We start from the raw sequence: 20,145 nt of genomic DNA, 5'->3' as shown, positions 1-20,145 counted from the left end.
TTGAGGTCTTCTATTAAAAACTTTGTAGATGTTGCCAGTATTTTGCCTTTCTTGTGAGCAGAGCTGTGGTGGAGGGAAGGGCTGTAGGACAGAGAGGGGCTGCTCAGCTCTGCTTCTTATTGACTTCTGGTAGGACTTCATGGATTTACTCAACATCTCCGAAAACATCAAACTTACACTGTCGAATGTTTACAAATTAGTAAGCAACTTAAAATAACATCTCCCAGAAGCCTTGTGAGCATTCAACAACTCGTTCCCATTGGAAAAAATGGCTTTTCATCAATGTTATAATGTATATTTTGAGTGTAAATAGTCAGAAAACCTGGCGCTAACCAGGGAATCTGAAAGGTGACAGTCCCAGGAAAACTCTTGTGCGTGTTTGTTGTTAAAAGTTTATAGGAAAGCAAGACGTGACAATCATTAATTTAGAGGTGGAAGAGGAGGGCGATGTGAATGATTGGGTTTGTGACCGAATTTGGTGTGATTAAACTTGGTTCTCCTGGGTTTCTGAGGAGGGGAACAGTGGCCCGTGGGCTCGGCGTGCGCTCCCTGCTAAGTCATTTCCACCGATTAAGTACTTCGAAAAATCCTTTTTGTTGCCATCAGGGGGAGCTTTTGAGATCTTTCGAGAGTGGAAAAAAAATATTAAAAAAAAAAAAAAAAAAGAGGAAAAAAAAGAAACGTCCCAGCTCAGAAACAGAGATCTCCAAACCAGCAAGCAGCCAGAAGCTTACCTGTGGCTACAACTAAGCCAAGGAAACCAGGGGAGCTGAATTCCTTAGGCTGCAAAATCAGCAATATTGAGAGAAGATTTTTTGACTCAATCCACCAATAAAATTAATCGATTTTATTTTTTAATTATTATTTCCAAAAAAAAAAAAAAAAGAAACAAACCAGGAGTCTTTGGAGCACTCAAAAGCCAAATCCTACTCTGTTGCTACAGCTTCTGGAAGGCAAATGCTCTTCAAAAAGCTTCTCTCCTTTTAGCTCCTGATGATTCGATGGGGACCTTTGATGCAACATTTGGATTAGCTGCACACAACTGCACTGAGGGGGACCACAAAAGGGGGAGCCTGGCTGATTGCATAACTTTGGGAAAATAATAAGAGGAAAAGAAAGAATTAGAAAAAGAGAGAGAGTGGAAAAGGGAGAAAGAAAGAAAGCAAGCAATTAAAAAAAAAAAAATATCTGAGACTCAAGTTTCAAGACTCTTTATGTGCTGCAGAGGAGCATAAGGTTTACCAGCAAAGTGCAACGGGGAGTCTGAGAGGAGAAATAGCTTTCTCTTTTGCCAAGAAAAAAAAATAGGAATGTGTGTTTTGGACTGGACTGAGAAAGAAAGCTGGGGAGATTGCAAAAAGGGGGGTGCAGGATTTTTGTCACATTGATCCATTCATCTTGACTGTCTTCTTTAAAATATAAATAAGAGGGGGGGAAAGTGACAGGGGGGGAAAGAGGAAGAGAGGAAAAGAAGAGGGGAAAAACAAAAGAGCAAAAGTGTTTGAACCTCTGGAGCTATCTGCTCCTTCAAGCTGATTGATTAGTCATGATCCCTGCAGTTTTAATGGGAATCATTCAATTGGGAAGGTGGAGCACCCTAGAGTAGATTAGCATATTCTTGTTTACTCATCTTCTGAGGGGCTTTTTCTCTTTTCTTTCATTTTGTGGAGAAGAAGGGAGGGGGGGAGGTTGGGGGGAAGGAGGGGGTTGTGGCTTATGTTATAAAGGAGGCCAAAAAAATAAATAGATTAGAGCATCTTTTGGGGGGAGGGAAATCAGTGGGTCTGAGTCTTGGAGAAAGCTGGGGGGGTTGTTTTGGTTTTTTGTTTTGTTTTGTGTGTGTGTGAGTGTGTGTGTGTTTTTTTTAAGAAGAAAAAAATAAAGGGAAGAAAATCCAGCAGAGAAAAGAAGAGAGAGAGGAATTCCAGCTGTGGAGGAATAGAGGAGAAGAAGACAGATAGAGGAGGAAGAACAGAGAAATACATTTCAACCAAGAAGGAGTTTTGATTTATTTGATTTTTATTTGTTTTAAGGAGCAAAAAAATCTATAACCAGGAAAAAGAAAGAAAGAAAAAGAAAAAAAGAAAAGAAAAAGCAACTGAGAAGGGTTATAAAAAGAGCAAATACCAAGAAGGGTGAACAAGAGAAGAAAGTCAAGGCAAGGAGGAGCCCAAAGCTGGCAGATCGGGAGGATTTGCAGGGGAGAAGGGGGGGGAAGATTGGAAATGCAGCTCTGGAGTTTGCTGCTGCCTCTTGCGCTTCTCTGTACAGCCCTAGCCAGTGGACCCGAATGTGGGATGGACGAGCGCTCCCGCAGGGCACGAAGGGACACCAGGCACAGCCGCCAGCTCCTCCACACTGCCCCGGGCACCTGTGCCACCAGGTTAGCCCGAGGAAGGCGCTCCACTGCTGGGCTGGAGCCTGGGCATGTCCCCCGCAGGAGGCAACAGCGGGAGGTAAAGGACGAAGAGGAGTCCCTTACCCCGAGCAGGGCGCTCTATTTCAGTGGCCAAGGTGATCAGCTGCGGCTGAAGGCAGATATTGAGCTGCCCCGAGATGCCTTCACTTTGCAAGTGTGGCTGAAAGCCGAAGGAGGACAGAGATCTCCGGCTGTCATTGCAGGTAGGTAGTTTGGTCGCGCCTGTGGCTGCAGCAGCAGCAGCATCCCTGCCTGCCCGCTCCGTGCCGGGAGCCGGCGGAGCAGCCAGGGGAAGGCGTGCGTGTGTGCCCCGGGTGTGTGTGTGTGTGTGTGTGTGTGCACCGCGTGTGCCCCGCAGCTCAGACACACGGAGGGCAGTGCATGTGCAAACACGCCCGGCTGCCTTCACCAGCCGCGCGTTCGGGGAGGAGGGGGGGGGGGGAGATCCCGGAGCTCTGCGAACCGCCTGAAAAGTGTTGTGTGCTCGCGAAGGGAAAGAAAAGTTATGTAAACTTTTGCATAGGGAAATGGCAGTGCCCTGGGTGGTTTCTGTCTTTCTGTGTGCACGGATTGAGATGCAGATAGAAGAGCCAGCTCGCCCGGTGGGTTTTTGTCTAATTTTCAGGTTGGAAAACTGTAAGTAGAGCGTTTGAAAGTAGCTTGTTTGTATGTATGAAAAGAAGTGTATGTGTCTGGTGTGTGGCTGCAAAGAAATGCATATCTAAGGTCCCCCTACGATTTCCTTAGTTTTATTAGCTTTTTAGTGTACTTCACTCGTAGCCCTTTAGATGCAACGTTAGCATGTGGTTTCCAAAAAGCTGTAAAGGAACTTTTGGCTATTGTGAAACCTCAAATGAATCAAATGAGTTTATAAAGTTCCCAACCCCTCGACACTCAGCTAGGGCTGGGACTCACACTGCAGCTAGAGGATGTGTTGAGTATTTTTGTCTCCCCTTAGAAATGGCAAGTGTAACATCAATGATTCTGAGGTCAAATAGCCCTATAAAATCATTTAGTACTCAAAGCAGCTACCAGTCAGAGCTGTCTGAGCTGGACAATAACGAGGAATATTGCACTTTTCTTATTTAAATTTTATGAGCCCATCCTGAATTTGGGTCCCTCTCGCCGCGCTCGCTCCCTCTCCCCCTCCCGCCACCTCCCGCCCTTTCCCCGCTTTAGTGATAAAGTGCAGCAAAGTTGTCGTGAAATCGGATACTTTTCGGAGGGTTACAAACCCTTATAAATGTCGCCACATCCATCTTTGCTCTGAAGGAAGTCATAGAAAATGGAAATGCCCTTAGAAAAAAAAAAAAAAAAAGGGAAAACAAGCCAGAAAGAGAAACGGCTATGGGGGGGGGAGCGGGGTGGGGGAAGACATGTTTTACAGTTCTTTTGGCAAGGAGATTCCCTGAAAGTACAAAGTTTCCATGTCCTAGGATGCCTTAAAGAGACAGGGAGGATTTCCCCTTTCCCTTTAACTGGAGTGACTTCCTAGCGGGAGGCAGCGGTGCCTGTGCCGGCGGTGCCGCCAGCCCAGCTCGCCTTGTCCCCTGCCACCCTCCCTCCTGCCACATGCCCGGCTCCGCTGCCCCATCCCTGACCGGCGCGGCTCCCGTCTCGCTGGAAAGTTGCTTTGTCCGAAGGAAAACAAAAACCGAGACGAAGTCAGCAGTGCTGTTCCTTAACTTTCCCCAGTCCCGGTTGCTCTGGGAGGGGGGACGCGTTGTGTGTGGGGCTGCCGGGGTGGGCAGGAGGTGCCGGGCATGGGCTGGTCCCGTGTGCCTTTAGAGGAGTCATTTCATAGGTGAAATAGGTTATTACTTGCTTTATTTCCTCTGGCTTTCTCATGCTCCACTCTTCTGGTTCCCACTCCTAACTTAAACCCCAGGGCTCAGAGTGCTTCCCTTTCAAGTTAGGGAAGGCAGAATTTGGGTTTACACAGATCTCATCGGTAGCAAAACACGGTCAGTGCAATTTTTGATGTGTTTAATCCAACACCTAAGACCCCACGTCTGTCTTTGGTGCAAGTATCTCTAATTCACACAACAGGGAACCTAAACAAACACACACAAAGATCATTTGTAGTAAAATACTTTAATTGGATGGGGGAGGTTGGGTTGTTGCCTGTATAAAACACTTGACCCATTTTATGCATGGAAATAACATTCCACTGTGAAAAATGAAGAGAAATGCCCCAGTTTTGCACCGTGGAGCTTCCAGCTCAGCTCGGGAGGACTTTGTGATTTTTATTTTATTTTTAAGCTCCCCCTGCCCCCCTCGCACGCACTCTTGAAGAGGAGCCAGGTTTGGCTCTGTGTGTAAACACCTGGAAGAGGTCCAAGAGGAACTCACTCGGAGTATCCTCCGCACACCACAGCTTCCCAGACCTGCAGCAAGCTTAGGGAGAGATTACGCTTCCCTCAATGAGGAAATCAAGGGTTCTGGCTGCCAAAACTCTTGGCTTTCACATTTTCACTGCTTTGGGATGTGACAGACTGAACAGCTCAGTTCTGCTGTTGAAGTTGCATCTGTAGGACCCCACCGAAATCAAGATCCCACCTGGGTGTGTGTGGGGGGGAAAGGGACTGGAGCACATTTGCTGGCAGTGCCAGGAGTGAGTTTCTCCCCAACTTTCATCCCAGTTGCAAAGTGGGAAACTGTGTGGCTGTACAGATCCGAGGGAGAGGGCGGGATTGACTAGAAGAAAACTCTTTTTCAGAGTTGCCCTTGTACCTTCATCTACTTTCTGCCCCCCACGTTCTGCCCGTGCTGACTGCTTCCCTTCCACCCCTCCTTGCTGGTTTATGAGTAATCCCTGCACGTCCTATAGGAGCCCCATGTGTGCCTATAGGGGAAACCTGTTGTGTCTGTTAAAAATCTCGTGTAGGACCCAAGTTGTTCTCGGCTCCTGCTCCTGACATAGCGGAGCTTGTCTGCTAATCCAGGCTACAGGAGTTTCTGTCTGGAGCCAACTCTCCTTACGTCACCCTCTGCTGCAGTATTCAATTTGTTTTCATAAATGGGTAATTTTACAGCGCTGTTAAGTGGGTTCGTCATTGTGCCGGGCCATGCCCCGTCTCTGATGATAGGCAGCCCTGGTGCCGGGCTCTGCCAATTTTCACGCTGGTTGGCAGTGATGTTATTGCCGCCCTGTTTGACTCCGCTGATATCTGCTCTGGCATTTGTCGGGGAAAGCAGTTGGGAAAGTGGAAGCCTGGCCCACTGATCTGTGTTACGCCAAGGCTCAGTTTTTGGAGCCGGGCTGGGCTCGGTCGGAGCGGCTCCCGCGGTGCAGCTCCCGCAGGAGGAGGCAGCTCCCGGCTCCTGCGTCCCCACCTCCCTCCCCGGGCCACACAGCTCTTGGACAAACACCCCTTGGATGTGCGAACCTACCACACAGCACAGCACATCCCTGCTGTAAACACACACGTGTGCACATGGTATTAATCATTTCGAGTCTGAGCGCTTTCCCCCGCGGAGCCTTTGAAAGCACCTCCGGCTGTGGAGGAAGGAGTTAAGGTCGGGCTGTGCTCAGGTGATACGCACACGCCGTGCAAAATAAGACCTTTCAAAGCTCCCTTGACCTTGCTTCTGGTGTAATCAAAGATATTTCAGTTCTACTTGTGGAAATGCAACCCCGTCCTGAGAAACGGGATCCTCCTGAGTCCCTGTCAGGGTGTTTTCTGGCGTGTGGCTCTGGAGTGGGGTGGCTCATGTTTTCACAGGAGTGAGATGTTGACTCTTTACTGGCTGGGAGCTGAGAGGAGCGGGATGAATGATCGGCAGCGGGAGCTGGAGTAAGAAGGCGTGCCTGCTCTGAAGAGTGAAAGTTATTTGTGTTTTGGTTTGTTGTTTGTTTTTTTTTTTTTTCCTTCTCGGTTTCATTCTCCTCTGTCTCTCTATTCCTCAGCCTGCCAACAGGGAGCATGATCCCAACTTAATAAAGCTTCGTATGTAAGGGAGTGCCTGTGTTTTCCCAACTTCAGTCCTTGATGAACATTAAACTGCAGCAGAATCCAAAGGGAAAGAAATCAGCATGGTGGAGCTCACTTTAAAGCCACTGCTTTTGCATGTAAGAGACTGAGAAACATCGGTGTCCGGGTCCAGTAACTGGGCAATTAGAGAGATGTGTAATTGGCATTGCTTGGGTCTGGTCCCTGCACAGAGTTTAAGAATATATGGTTACTTTTGGGGGTCAGTTTGGATCCCTTCTGAAGTTTTGGGGTCTGATATTGGTTTAATTCACTTCAGGTAGAATCAGTGAGCTGGGTCCTATCCCCAGAGCTGACCCTTGTGGTGGCCGTGCTGGAGCTTTGAGGATGTTTTCAATAGAGAGTTTGCTCTGAGTTTCACTGGTATTAAATAATGAACAGACAGATAATGCAGCTCTTTCTCATCTTCAACAGCCTGGTGTCTTTTAATGACGTGAATGTTCTTGTTTTGATGTGTAATGAAGTACTAGAATGAAGGGCATGAAACAAAACTTACAGTTCTGTTGTTTAACATGGGCTGGCATGTGCCAGGTCCCAAGGGAATGGGCATGATGGTCCCAGGGGAATGGGCATGATGGTGACAGTGGAGTGACAGGAGCTGCAACACCTGCACAGATACTCCTTCAGGGTGACAAACCTCCAACACACCATTTCCGAAGGGTGCAGGTAGCTGTGTGGGTTTGGCTTCCCTGTGGATGGGTTCAAATGATTATCCACTTCATGACTATGGATCTGGATAGGGTTTGACTCATAGGTCACTGAGCTCATAGCTTGTTATTTACTAAATATTTGCATTTGAACAGCGAGTTTCCTTCAACCTGTGGAAGCTGGGACACGAATCAGAAAGTGGAAAGGAAAAGAATTTTTCTTTCCATAGGATTTCCAGTTTTAACCAGTGTCATTCCTTTGACCAGCTACATACCAGAGTCAGAATAGCACAGTTAAAAGAAAGTTGGTGGGTTTTTTCCCCCTTAAAGCACTTACACATGGGCTGCTCTAATTAATTAAATGGCAGTAAAAGGATGAGGGAAATCTGACTCCGTGTGTGTGAAGCATGGTAAATTTAGCTTCCTAAATGATGTTTGGCTGTCTCCCATAGGCATGGAGATGTGTCCTGGGCTGAGTTTGCCTCTCCAAGCTTCATTTCAGCCTGATTTATTTCAAGCCAGACTGCTTCAGTCAGAAAAACTTGCGTGAGGCAGAAAGCAGGCAGAGAGCATGCTGTTTGGAGAGAGCAGGAGCAGGGCTCTCCTCAGGGATTTGTGGGGATGTCTGGAGAAGAGTAGAGCTGAGGCGGGCGGGCCTCGGTGCTGAGGGTGAGAGGAAGCCCTTGGAGAGCCTTTGCACGCTAAAGCATCTCCAGGACAGACCTGGGTGGTGCTTGGAGCATCCTGGGATTGGGGTGGAGCTGCTCTGCAGGTCCCCACGTCACCTCCCTCGTGGTGCCAGGAGAGGGTTGTAGGCGGCCAAGGGGGTCCCAAGGCCGTGGCTGCACCCAGCCACACATGGCACAGGGAGGGATGAGCTTAAATCCCAAATGCCTGTGGGTCCCATGGAGCACTGCAGCGCTGGGGGGATGGTGCTGACTCCCTGGAGACCCCGACCCACACAAAGAACAGGACAGGTCTCCACTTTCAAAGCTGACCCAGGTGTTTGCTGATGCAGCTCCTCGAGCTTCAAGTCCATTTACCTTCGCCAAGGGAGGGAGAGATCCTTGGCTGGGGGTGCTGAACAGCAAAGAGCCAGCTGCCAGTGGGCACTGCCCTGGTCAGTGGGGCTCGACCCTGCCAGGGCAGCCAGCTGGGTGGAGCAGGGAGTTTTGGTGGAGAAATACCTTCTGTGGAGCCTGAGTCTGGATACATCAGGATACAGGTGTGTTGTGAGAGAGGTGCGGCCACAACACCTCCCTGAGCAGCTTTGACACAAATGTATCACATGCACTGGCAACCCAGAATTGTATTAATTAATGAATGAATTAATTAAGGTGTTAAACATGGCCAGCAGGCAAGTGAGGAGGGGATTCTGCCCCTCAGGTGAGACCCCCCTGCAGAGCTGCTCCAGCCCTGGGGAACAGCAGAGCAAGGACATGGAGCTGCTGGAGAGAGTCCAGAGGAGGCACCAAGAGAATCAGAGGGCTGGAGCAGCTCTGCTGGGAAGAAAGGATGGGAGAGGTGGGATTGTTCAGCCTCGAGAAGAGAAGGGTTTTGGGGTGACCTTTTTCCAGCCTTTCAGTACCTGAAGAGGTTCTGCACAGAGCAGAGAGGGACTTTGGACCAGGGCCTGGAGTGACAGGACAAGGGGGAATGGCTTCCCACTGGCAGAGGGCAGGGCTAGGTTGGATATTGGGAAGAAATTCTTCCCTGTGAGGGCGGTGAGGCCCTGGAATGGATTTCCCAGAGGATGCCCATCCCTGGAAACTTCCAAGGCTATGTCGGATGGGTCTTGGAGCAACCTGGTCTAGTAGAAGGTGTCCCTGCCCATGGGAGGGGGTGGAATGAGATAACTTTTAAAGATCCCTTCCAAAACAAACCACTCCATGAAAAATATCACAGGACCTAAATGGGATTTAGGTGCTCTGAAGACCATTGGATTAACTGAGCTCTTTCACCTTGGATTTTCATGCTGGCCTGAGCCAGAAAAGAAGAGCCAAAATATAGTGGCTTTTTTCAAAAAAGACATATTGAAAAAAAAAACAACAAAAATAAACCCTTGCATGGCTGGGGTCAGCTGAAATGTTCCTCTGTAATAGTTTTGCTTCTAATTTTATCCGTTGGCTTGTTCAGCTCCTCTTTTCTTTTCTCTGACAGAAATTATAGGAGCAGAAGCAGAGAAGGGACCACCTGGGTTGCCAAATTCAGTCCCCTGCAGTGTTGGGGATATAACAGCAGATAATTAGTCCAAACATTCACAGAATATCCACTTAGTAGGTTCTGATATAGCACAGGCCACAGAAAATTTCCCAGTGCTCTACTATAAACCAAAGATCTTTAGCTAAGACTGAGAATCACCACTATAATGTAAGACAGGAAAAGAGAAGGACAGATTGACAACATCTTAAGTACCTAAAATCCAAAACATTGGTTTAGAAAACTGTTAAGTATGAGAAAGAAAAACATCTGCTGGTAAAAGGTATCAGCTTTCTTATTTTCAGAGAGTTAAAAAGGAATCAGGTGTTTTGACAGTTACGAAACTTCTATTGAAATTTTACGTTGGAGTATTTGCCAAAACTGATCCTTTCCCACAGATAGTCTGTTTTGATTAATTTCCCTTTTTCCTGAGAAAAATATTTGATCGAACATTTCCCACCCTTCTCTGGTCTTACCCTGTGTGGCAGTTCCTCCATCCCGCTGTAGCAGGAGTGAACGCCTTCACTTTGTCACATTTTTACTTTTTCAAGTCTTATATTCCAGATAATTTAGAAAATCCATCAGAAAAGTCGTGTTTGATCAAAACCCTCTGTGTTTTTCTCCCAACTGTATCAGCAAGTCTAATATAATCTTTTCCCTTTATTTACCCTCCTGTCTCAACGCTACCAAATTTTTCATCTAGGGCTGTGTTCACATGGTCAGTATATATTAACCTTTCATATATTCAAAACATATTGGACTTTTCTATTCCCTAGGTTCTGGGCATTTTCTTCATGCATTGTTCTGGGCACACAACAATTGGCTGCACTGTCTTTTTTTGTTTGTTTTCCAAAAAATGTGGCTTCTAAAAATGAAGGTGTACCTTCCTCCTGCCCTCACTCGTCCGTTGTTCTGTGCCCATTTCCCTATGTTTGTTCTGGATATGAGTCTTAGTTTTATTTCATATTTCTGTGGAGAAGAAATACTTGATTGTTTTGCTATTTTCTGTGTGTCCCTACATTTCTCTTCATTTTCTCTGCTGTGAGCATGCATGCACATACACACACAATTTCCAAAGCACCTTTGATTTTCTTCCCAGATCAATAGAGCATTTAAACTCCAATGATCAAGGAGGAGCAGCTTGTTTATTTCCCCACATATTCTGACACAAGTGGCACATCTTGTAAACTGCTTTGATTTGATGTTAGTGCCTATTATAAAGTTTACTCTCCCCAAAGCCATCCATGAAGTCAAAGTACTCTTATGCTGCACAGGAGCAGAGCAGAACTCAAAAAGGCAGGTTAAAAAGAGAACAGGAGTGAATATCTTATCCCAGAATTTTGCTTTCTGGTGTCCTTTTTCATAGTGATCAGAACAATTTGAGGACTGTTCAGCATTCATAAGGTTGGCAGCACCAAGGGAGGGTACACTGTTTAGCATAATTAAAACTGAATGAATATAAATTCAAGTCAATTGTTCCTTGGTGAGAATGGGGCTGAATTTGTGGTTACACAGGCAGCGTGGATTTGATCCTAAACCTGGTCGATATAATGGAAAATACCATTGAACTTGGCTGAGTCTGGTTTAGGCTCTGATTTCAGTCTTCCACATCCCTCCTCTACAACCTGGACCCTTCCATGATCCTTGCTTCAGTCTCCTTTATTTTATCATGCTTTCTTGCTTTGGAGATGAGAGAAGATAAACTGTGAAGCCCAACATCAGAGAAACTGGCCCGGGGATGGGGACGTGTTTATTTGGGTTTGCTATACTCCAAATCCCAACTTGGCTTCTGTCTCTTTTAACCTTTCTGTTGCTTTTTTTCTTCCTTTTTCCTTTTTTTTTTCCCCCTCCATAGTATTAAAATTCCAAACCCTCTCTTTGGTTTTCTCTTCCGCAGGGTGATGTGTGTGACTTTCCCGTCCAATCCCTCCACCCTCTCTTATCACCGTCGTAGCCTCAGTTCTTTCCCTACTATCTGGTGTCCTCGATTCCCCTGCTTTCCCTCCTTCCTGCTCCTCACAGTTGCTGTTTTCCTCCTCCGGGGGTGACCCCACACTCCCCGTGGTTCTCGCCGGGTGGTGTCCCCTCCGTGAAGACCAAGGGTGGCCACAGGTTGGTGGCTTCAGCCAACTGGTTTTGGAGCCGAGGGGTAAGCAGGCTGTGTGTTTGTGTGCTCAGCCAGGCATATGCTCATGCATATTTTCCGGGAATTATTGATATTGTTCTGTTTAATATCCATCCTCGCCGCGCACAAACAAGGAGCGGGCGGTTGTTCTCACAGAGAGGGAGCGGAGGGGGAAGTGAAACTGAGAAGCATCTGGAATTGGCCTGGTGAAGCAGCAGCTGAGAGATATGATACCAGCTCATGAAAGCAAAAGAGTTGCTGTGTTAGAGAAGAAAACCACTGTGTTCTGTGCTGATCACCTCCCGGGGCCTGGTAGGCTTTGCTCAAGTCTCCTCATGGGTGATGCTCAGGGCTCTTTTATCTCCTCTCCTTCCTCCACTCTGCTGTGTTTTTCCTCCTTTTCTTTATCTAATTTATTGTCTCTCTGTTTGCTTTAAATCACTTTCCCATATGGATTTCTCTCTTCTGACCCATCTTCCCCTCCCTCATCTGACTCCCAGGAGTCTTCTGTCGTCATGGAACTGGGAGAAGAGCAGCCCCGTTCCCGACACCGAGCATCAGCTGCAGGCTCCTTTCCTCCTTCATTTTCTTCCTTTTCTGTCCTCTGCTGTTAGTGTTGGAAGCATATTCACAAAGATCATCCACTGGATTGAGGAAACAGATCTTATCACCATTATTTTGTTTGTTTTACTTAAGACAGGGAAAGAAATGGATAGGAAAGGCCTTCACTGTTACCAGTTTTGAATGGAGTTTTTTTTCTCCTCTACTAACGTATCCTAGCGCCGTTATTTTCCTTTATCATTGCAGCAGGATTGTGGTTTTGTAATCCTGCTAACATCCTGCTGATGGTGCTGATAAGTTTCTCAGGCATGAGAGAACATTGCCCTTAAAATTGGGGAAACTGAGGAACAGAGGGATGCCCTGATTTCTCCAGGGTGTGGTGGTGTGCTGGTGAAAAAGCCAGAAATAAAGCCCAGCAGAAGCCCTTTCATTATTTGTTTTTTAATTTTTTGGGATGATGATGGTTATTCCTCAGCTAAGGTTGTTCTCACTGTTAAGTCACACACCCTAATTCCTGTAGGACATTTCCTTGTAGCTGTGGATGGCTCTTCCCTGGGTAATTGCTGTACTGAGCCAGTGGTGGTGGTGGAGTTTGTCACCTGTCACACTGCTGGAGGCATTTGTGCCATGAGCTCTTTGGAGACAGCAGAAAATCAGACGGTCTGGAGTTAATATCTCTGACCCAGACACACTGGTGATGTTCAAATCAGCACAGATTATTGTATTTCTCAGGTGGAACAGCCCATAATGGGAGAGAAAAGCAAATATCAGCAGAGCCCCGTAGTTCAAAGTACTCTCATTTAAATTGGAATACTTTCATATTTTTTATATGCCTGCACATTGATTAATGTATTGACTTGCTGAAACAGCTTGTGACCCATGTAAGCTGTAACTGCTTATCTTCCTAGGAAATGCTGGAAATTTGTCTCTGGATATCTCAGGTTATTAAGTTAAGGACAGAAGCAACCAGCTTACCTCACAGTTAAATAAGGACCAGGTGAGAGGTTGCAGAAGGGGCTTTTCACAAGGCATGTTGGTGCCCCAGAGGGTTTTGGGGAGGGATCACCACTTAATGTGCACCCTCATGGCTAAACAACTGGTGTTTCTGTTGTGAGCATCATCAGGGAGGCTGTACATCATACAGTCCATGTGAGTTTGTTCTGAATTCAGCAGCATCTGTGCTGTGTAAAGTCTGAGGTGTAAAGCTGAAATCTGGAGCTTGCATTACTACTGTCTTACATGTCATCTGTCTTGTACATAAACAGAACAGCCTCTCTGAGGTCAAAACAGCTCCTTTCACCAGTGATAATTTAATGGGAATCATTTTCAGCGTAAAATAGACAAGAATTGGAAGCCTCCTGTGCTGTAGCTCCTGAATGGAGATGTTCAGGGAGAAAAAGAGTACTGGGAGAAAAAGCAAATGTCAACTAAATGCTTTCTGCACACGGTTTTGAAACGTACTTGGCAGAGGGAAGGGCGAGCAACACAAGCCAGATTCTGCTCTGGAACACACCAAAGTAAACCTGGAGTAACTCCTTTGGAGAGGAAAACGGGGGAGGAGGGGGGGCTGCTCCAGACCTGTGAATGTGTAGAATTTGGGGCAGACACCAAGTGCCTGCAATGGGGAAAATGAACAAGCTGAGAAGTGGCTGTTATGGAGAACAACCTCCCACCGCCGTCACCGCTGTCGGTGGTTTCTTTTGGGTGTGTAGTGGTTATGGTGATGCAGTGGGAAACATTGGTACAATGTGGGGCTGTTTTTGCTTTTTGAAGTGTTTTCTGCATATACCTATATCGTAATCCCTCTAGACTGTGGAATTAGGCCACGTTACCAGTTTTACAGTGAGCCCTTTGTGTTTCCGGCAACAAACACTTCTGAACTCTGCTCTCCAGGCTCGTGGCCCTAAACTCCTTCACCCCCGCCCAAACTGTCCCATCTCCAGCAATAATATTCCCTCCTCTGTTTATAAACAAACACCCTCAGAGGAAGTTCACGGGAAGAAAAGTTAGTTAATGAAAATCAACCACGACTTGGGTCCAGCCTGTGGGTTGGAGCCAGCAGGGTTGCTGGATGTTTCCTACTCTGCATCTGCTTGTAGGAGTTTCTTTGATGAGATGTTTGCCTGTCTGTTTAACTGTGTGTCTTTCTCTTCTTTTGCCTTCATCGTGGAAAATACGAAAAAAAAGTGGGGGAAAAAACGACAGTCTCAATTTGCTTTAAAATCAGTGTGGACAGTATTCTGGAACCCTGAGCAGGGAGGTTGGCTTCAATGAACTTGTAGAACTTTTTCTTGGTAAATCCACTGATTTTGTCTGTTTTGTTGTTGGGTTGGTTTTTTTTAACACCAAAATCTCTTATTCCGTCTCCTGGCAAAACTGTTGCTCTTGAGTTGTGCAAAGGCTGTAAAAAAAGGACTAAAATAGCCCAAAGGATAATTGCCCTACTATAGTCTGAGCATGGGGATGATGATACATCTGGTGTTGCACATCCTTCTCACAGAACCACCCGCTGGAGGAGGTGGGAGTGAACAGGACCCAAGGGAATAGGTAGCACAGGACTGTGGTCACCGTGAGCATGAGCAAGGGACAGATGGGCACAGTAATGGCACTGTCAGCTGGGAAACACAAAAGATCTTTTGACTTGCTGCAGAGGTCCCACAAACCTCTACCAGCACAGGAGGAACTGAATAAAAAGTCCATTTTCTTCTGACTGCTCCTGGGTCGTGCCTTTAGCGCTGCACCTTGGTGGTCTCAGGTGCAAGGTGAGGTTATAATGTGTTTGTTTCCTTTCAGGAGACACTTGGATCCTTTCATAAGTCTTTCTGGCTGCTCAAAATGCACAAGAAAATCATCAGATAAAGGAAACCTCTGGGGGTGAGGGAGGCAGCACTGCTCAGGGCTGTGGTTCCTCTCTTGGGCAGAGGTGTGGTGTCAGTGCAGTGCTCATGTCGCTGTTTCAGGGTCCCCCTCTTCCCTAAGGAGTGTCTTTGGAAATTGGGAATAAGGGATTTTTTATAGATATAAGAGATGTGAAAGTTCTGGTGCCACTTTTAGTTCTAAGAGCCTTGAAGTTTTAAAAGTACTACAAAAGGTCTCCAGTGCTGGCAGAATCTCCGTAACTTAAAATAGGATGGTTTAAAATAGTCTTATCTGCTGCTTTTTGTTGAAAGAGCAGTTTCTCTTACTGTACAAATATTTTCTGTCAAGTCTTATCTGTAAGACTATTCCAGTGTGGTCTCTCCACCTCCTATCCCAATGGGGAGAAAGACAATCAGAAATGAGCATTTCATATCGCAGAATGGACAAAGTTTATCAGCTGTTGCACAATTCCTTTGCCTGCAGATTAAATAAAGGAGCAGGGTGGAGTGGTGGTGGAAATGGACCTGATTTATACTGCTGAGCTTCCTCCAAGAATTCCAGGGGAACTATCAACAGTTTCTCCTCAGAGGATTCACTCTTAGCCTTTGAAGAGTTCTGAATTAATGAAGAGCAGAGGATCTTCTGCTGGGGAGACTGGAATTCCCCAAAGTCCTCTTGCTGGAGATGGTTTAATCAAACAGACTGTTTACATTTTGTGTTTCACCAGAGCAGTGCTCAAACGGTGGTGGTCTTCCACTGGACACTCCAACACTGGGTGTTTTATTTTATTTTGTTTCAAACATCAGCATTCCACCAGTTTTACTGGGGAATGGCCACATGCAAACACCTGCAGGCTCCATGGAACAGGCCAGAGAGGGAAGCAACAGCAGCTGCATCTCGAGGGAGGCTGTGTTTCTTATCCAAAGATTTCTGCAGGGTTGGAATTTGGCAGCAAAGGTGCACTTGTGGAGGAAGAGACCTTGTAGCAGTAGGAGGCTGAGTGCTGGACCAAAGTCTTCCCTCCGGCTCGAGTGCTAACGGCAGAGGGAGAGAAGCAAAGGTCTTTCTGCCCCAACCTTGTGTTTTGTCTCACACTGTGAGGGTGAACAGTTTCTGTGCTCACAGACTGAAATGGGAGTTATGTATTCCATGAGAGAGAGGGAAGAAGGAAAGGAGATTAGGACAGTTCTTCCTACCACCACCCATCTCTCCCCTCCCTCAGGATGAACATCTTTCACACCTCTACCAAGGAACCACCGCTTTATTGCACATCTGTGCATCCAAAATTGGCCATAAACCTCTAGTCAGGACTGAAACTTGTGTTCAGATGCTTATTTTTGCTTAAAATACTTTGATATCTCCTGGAAGTGATGTACTTCCGCTCCCCATGCAGAGGATCTTCTGTGCATCATCGAGGAGGACGCACGTAAGTAGGCAATGTGGCCAACATTCTTCCAAAACCCAAGCAATCCAACCAGCTGTTCAGCAGGGATGTTATTTATGGAGAACTGTCAATGTGTTCAACACATGGTGTCCTTTGCCCCGACGAGCCAACGGCCTGGCTTTTATGGAGTTCCTCTGACACTTGTCAACCACTGGTGACAGGGCAAGCTCGAACAGGCACACGGCCTTATGTGAAAATTGTTACAGAAGATGCTCTGTGAGGAAAGGGGAGGCAGAGACCAGTTGGAAGAGAAGAAAACAGAGGTGATTTGCAAAGGGTAGAGAGGTTTCTTTTTGGCTGGTGCTTTCGGAAAGAGAACAGAGATTTCCTTCAGTGATAAATCAGATGCTTTTGGGAGAAAGAAAGGGTGTTTGTTTCAGCAGTGATGCAACTGCTGTGTGAGAGAAGCAGGCTCCCTCTCCTGCTAATTCAAGCTGCTTGTTTTGTGGCATAGTGGAAGTGCTCAGGTTGCTCTGGGGTTTTACTTGCTACTTTGCCGTGGGGTGCCTTCAGCTCTGTCCTTTCCACCGGCAAAGGTGGGATAATGGTTCTCAGCAGGCTGTAGAGAGATGCTGTTTGGAAGGATGAGGTAATACCATCAGGGCAGTGCTTTCATCATGAATGAAGCTGTAAAAGACAAATGCCACTCGAGTGTACCAACTAGAAGAAATGCTGAGCCAAGAAGCCCCGTTGGCCAGGGTGGTGCTGTACAGAGAAAACTGAGGTTGTGGAATGCCAAAGAGACAGAAAGGCAGAGGCACATCTTGCCAGTCTCCTACTGATGTATTCGTCCCATCTTTTTTCTCTTGACTTGTGTCAGCTTGTATTCATGAGGGTCACAGGTATTTCTTCTCCCCTGCTGAAAAACAGAGCCCTTGCCTGAACACTGTGACTCTGGCCACGTTCCCTCCTGTTCAGCACAATGCAATCTCGGCTCTTTACTAGTTAATATTTTGTGTCAACAACCTGCAAGAAAACAAAAATCAGGGCTGATAAAATTTGCAGATGTTGCAGAGTTCAGGGAGTGGTAAACAATGACCAAAACAGGACTCTCAGTTGGGTGTTTTCAAAAACTGAGAACATGCAAACAGTATGCATTAGGGTAAAGCCAAATGTGAAGTCATATGTATGGAGAGATGGGCAGCAGGTCACACATAAAGTGTGGATGGTGGGGGAGGGCTTTCACCTGGAAGTTTAATGTGTAGGAGTAACTGCCTGCTGGAATAGATAAAGCACATAAATGTGAGCTGCCAATGTGCTGCTGTGGCCAAAGGTTTAGAGTCATCCTTGGCTGTGTAAATAAGGAGGCTTTGAACAGGACTGGGGAGGTTGTGTTGTCCTTGTATTGACACTGGAGTTGCTGCTGCTGAAGCAAATTGTCCCATTCTGGTGTCCACAGTTGAGGAAGGATGTTGTATGGAAGAGGATCTAGAGAAATAAATTTACAATGGCAATGATTAAATGATTTGTAACAAGTCTTAAAGCAGTGGACTCAAGAAGATTAGGAGGTCACTTGATCATCATGGTCTTTAAATATATGTTTGGGGAATATTAAACTGGTAATTGAGGTTGGAAATTAATAATAGAGGATATGAGTAAATCCAGTGGATGCAGATGGAGACAAAGCAACAGGGTATTTTAGCAGTATTTTTGCCTCAAGAATAGTCAAAAATTGAGGAAACTTTCTGAGTAGAATGGTGGACTGTATCACCACAACTTTCAACGTAAAATTCATTGTTTCCCAAACTGCAAGGTCTTTAAAGAGGAGTTAATTCAGTGATCACCCATGTTGTGTCTGAGAGCTTCTAATATCAAAATATTCTGGGTTTTTCAGCTATTGCTGCAAAAATAATTAAAGCCCACAGTAAAGCACAATCAGCATTAAGATGCTAATTTCAAATCTTCTAATTTCTCAGTATTTCTATTTGGGTTTTCCTTGATATTGTCAGGACATTTTTAGTCACCAGAATATTTCCAGCTCATTGTAGAGTTTCCTCAGCATCACTGTGGTTGAATTTTGAGGCTGTTCCACGTGTCATTGTTAGTTCTGTTTAGGTATTGTCACCTTTAACCAGAATGATGTGCTGAGCATTGACTTGACTTTTCCCCTTTGAAACAGCCCAGTGCACGAGTCTGAAAACCACCTGAAAAACAAGACTGAAATCTTTTCTCATTGAAGGTAGTGGGAGTTTTACTGTTGCCCTCAACTATGCCAAGAATTTACCTCCAGAGTGCAAACTTTGGGGAGCAAAATCAAGGTTTCCCTCTGGAAGCTGGAGCATTGACAGCATGAGGACTGAGAAGCCAACACAGCAGACAGCCCTTGAAAACAAAGAAGTGAATGAGAAAGCAGAGAATAAGCCTGGGGTGACTCTTGCTTGTCATCTCCTTGCTGGGTGGTCTGTGTCTCAGGGCAGAACAGCAGTCCAGAAGGGCATGTAGGCTGGGTGCTGGAATGACCCGTAGCTGAGCTGCAAACATACAATACAGACCAAAGACATATCAAAGGTAATTAGTGTTCTGAGACGGGATTTAATTTCATTTGAGCCCTCCCCGGCTGGTGACTGTTCCTCAAAATTCAGATTTAAGCCAAATGCCCCAGTCTGCTCCCTCAAAACCATGTGCACATGTATATATAGGCCCCTGCACAGAGAAAACAGTGCATGTACATGCTATTTGTTAGTTCTCATTGCTCTGGTTCCAAATTTAACCAGAAGTGGAAGGGCTGAAATAACATAAGAAAGGTTGGACATACGATATTTCCTGCTGCTCAGCTAAATACAAGAATTGCCAAAAATCTTCCAAGGTAGCTTGCTTCTTTTACATTTTTCTCCCAGTTCTGCAGACTTGAGAAGGTCAGTTACTTTCGAGAAGGATTTGGCTTTGGCAACGCTTATGGAAAGCGAAGCAGAATTATGACCTTTTGGAGGTTTGCCCATCGCTGTCCCATCTTGTCCTCTGAGAACTAAAGGCTGAATTTTCAGCTCCAGCCTTCAGTTTAATAGGTGTGAATTTGTTTCTGTACACTTCTAAGACATGGTGGGTATCTGTGTGAGAATTTCCTTTCAGATGTCTATTTATTTGTGCTCACAGCTCAAGCGATCGCTTGATATTTGTAGAGCAGAAACACAGGCTCAGGTATTTCCAGGAGGAAAATCATACCAAAACAAATGAAATTGGATTCAAACTGAGCAGAAAAATAGAGCTCTAAAATTATATATTTAGGTTAGTATGTGGTGACTCCAGCCTACCTGGAATGCATACTGTAATAGTTATATCATGGTAGAGAGACAGGGTTTTTTTTTTTCAGCAGAACGTTTCCTAGAAAGCAGAAATATCTCTGTGGTTTTGTGTATGGGTTTGGAGCTTGTGTGCAAGCATGGAGCAGGGAATTTGAGGCATGAAATAGTCATGATTAGTGAAGGCCCTGATCCCTTTGGAAAGCAACAGCAGAAAACAGGCACAATCAGCTCCCTTCTCCCCTCTGCTGTTGCAGCCTCCTCTCTGTGTATTGTAGCAGAGAAGCTTCTCTGAAGGTTGATAAATGCCTCAGTTGCTTCTATTAGTACAGGAAAGATGCAGTCGTATGGGAAAGCCAGATGCAACCAGATATTTGGGTCTGGATAAGATCTGAGGTATTTTTACACTAAGATATTTAATTTTCACAGGGACAAAGCCCTTGCAAGGTATAAATCAGTGTAAATGCACTGGAACCGCTCAGTTTTGCACTCACAAAGTGTCTGCCCAAGAATGTTCTCAAAATCCAATTAAATAACTAGAACTGTTTCATGTGGAAATGCCCCTCAATTACAAAGACAAGTCTAAGCTATCATGATGTGATTTTTACAGTCTCCTCGCGGGGTGCCCTAGTTTGCATTCATGGAATTTTTTTGTTTTTG

The 20,145-nt window shown here is 45.9% G+C and overlaps 1 protein-coding gene across 1 annotated transcript in view; it reads left to right on the top strand.

Moving 5' to 3' along the window:
- Positions 1–1,853: 1,853 nt before the first annotated feature.
- The window catches only part of PAPPA (pappalysin 1), a 180,972-nt gene continuing 162,680 nt past the window's right edge, over positions 1,854–20,145 (top strand). Inside the window, exon 1 of the mRNA XM_027749372.2 lies at positions 1,854–2,622. Within this exon, the coding sequence (XP_027605173.1) occupies positions 2,226–2,622 (397 nt within the window). The 5' untranslated portion in view covers positions 1,854–2,225. The remainder of the gene's footprint in view (positions 2,623–20,145) is intronic.

Source organism: Pipra filicauda, unplaced genomic scaffold, assembly GCF_003945595.2.
Source record: "Pipra filicauda isolate LSUMZ 115617 unplaced genomic scaffold, ASM394559v2 scaffold510_size705862_pilon, whole genome shotgun sequence".
Taxonomy (NCBI): Eukaryota; Metazoa; Chordata; class Aves; order Passeriformes; family Pipridae; genus Pipra; species Pipra filicauda.
The sequence above is the reverse complement of the archived record's forward strand: the minus strand, read 5'-3'. Positions and strand labels throughout refer to the sequence as shown.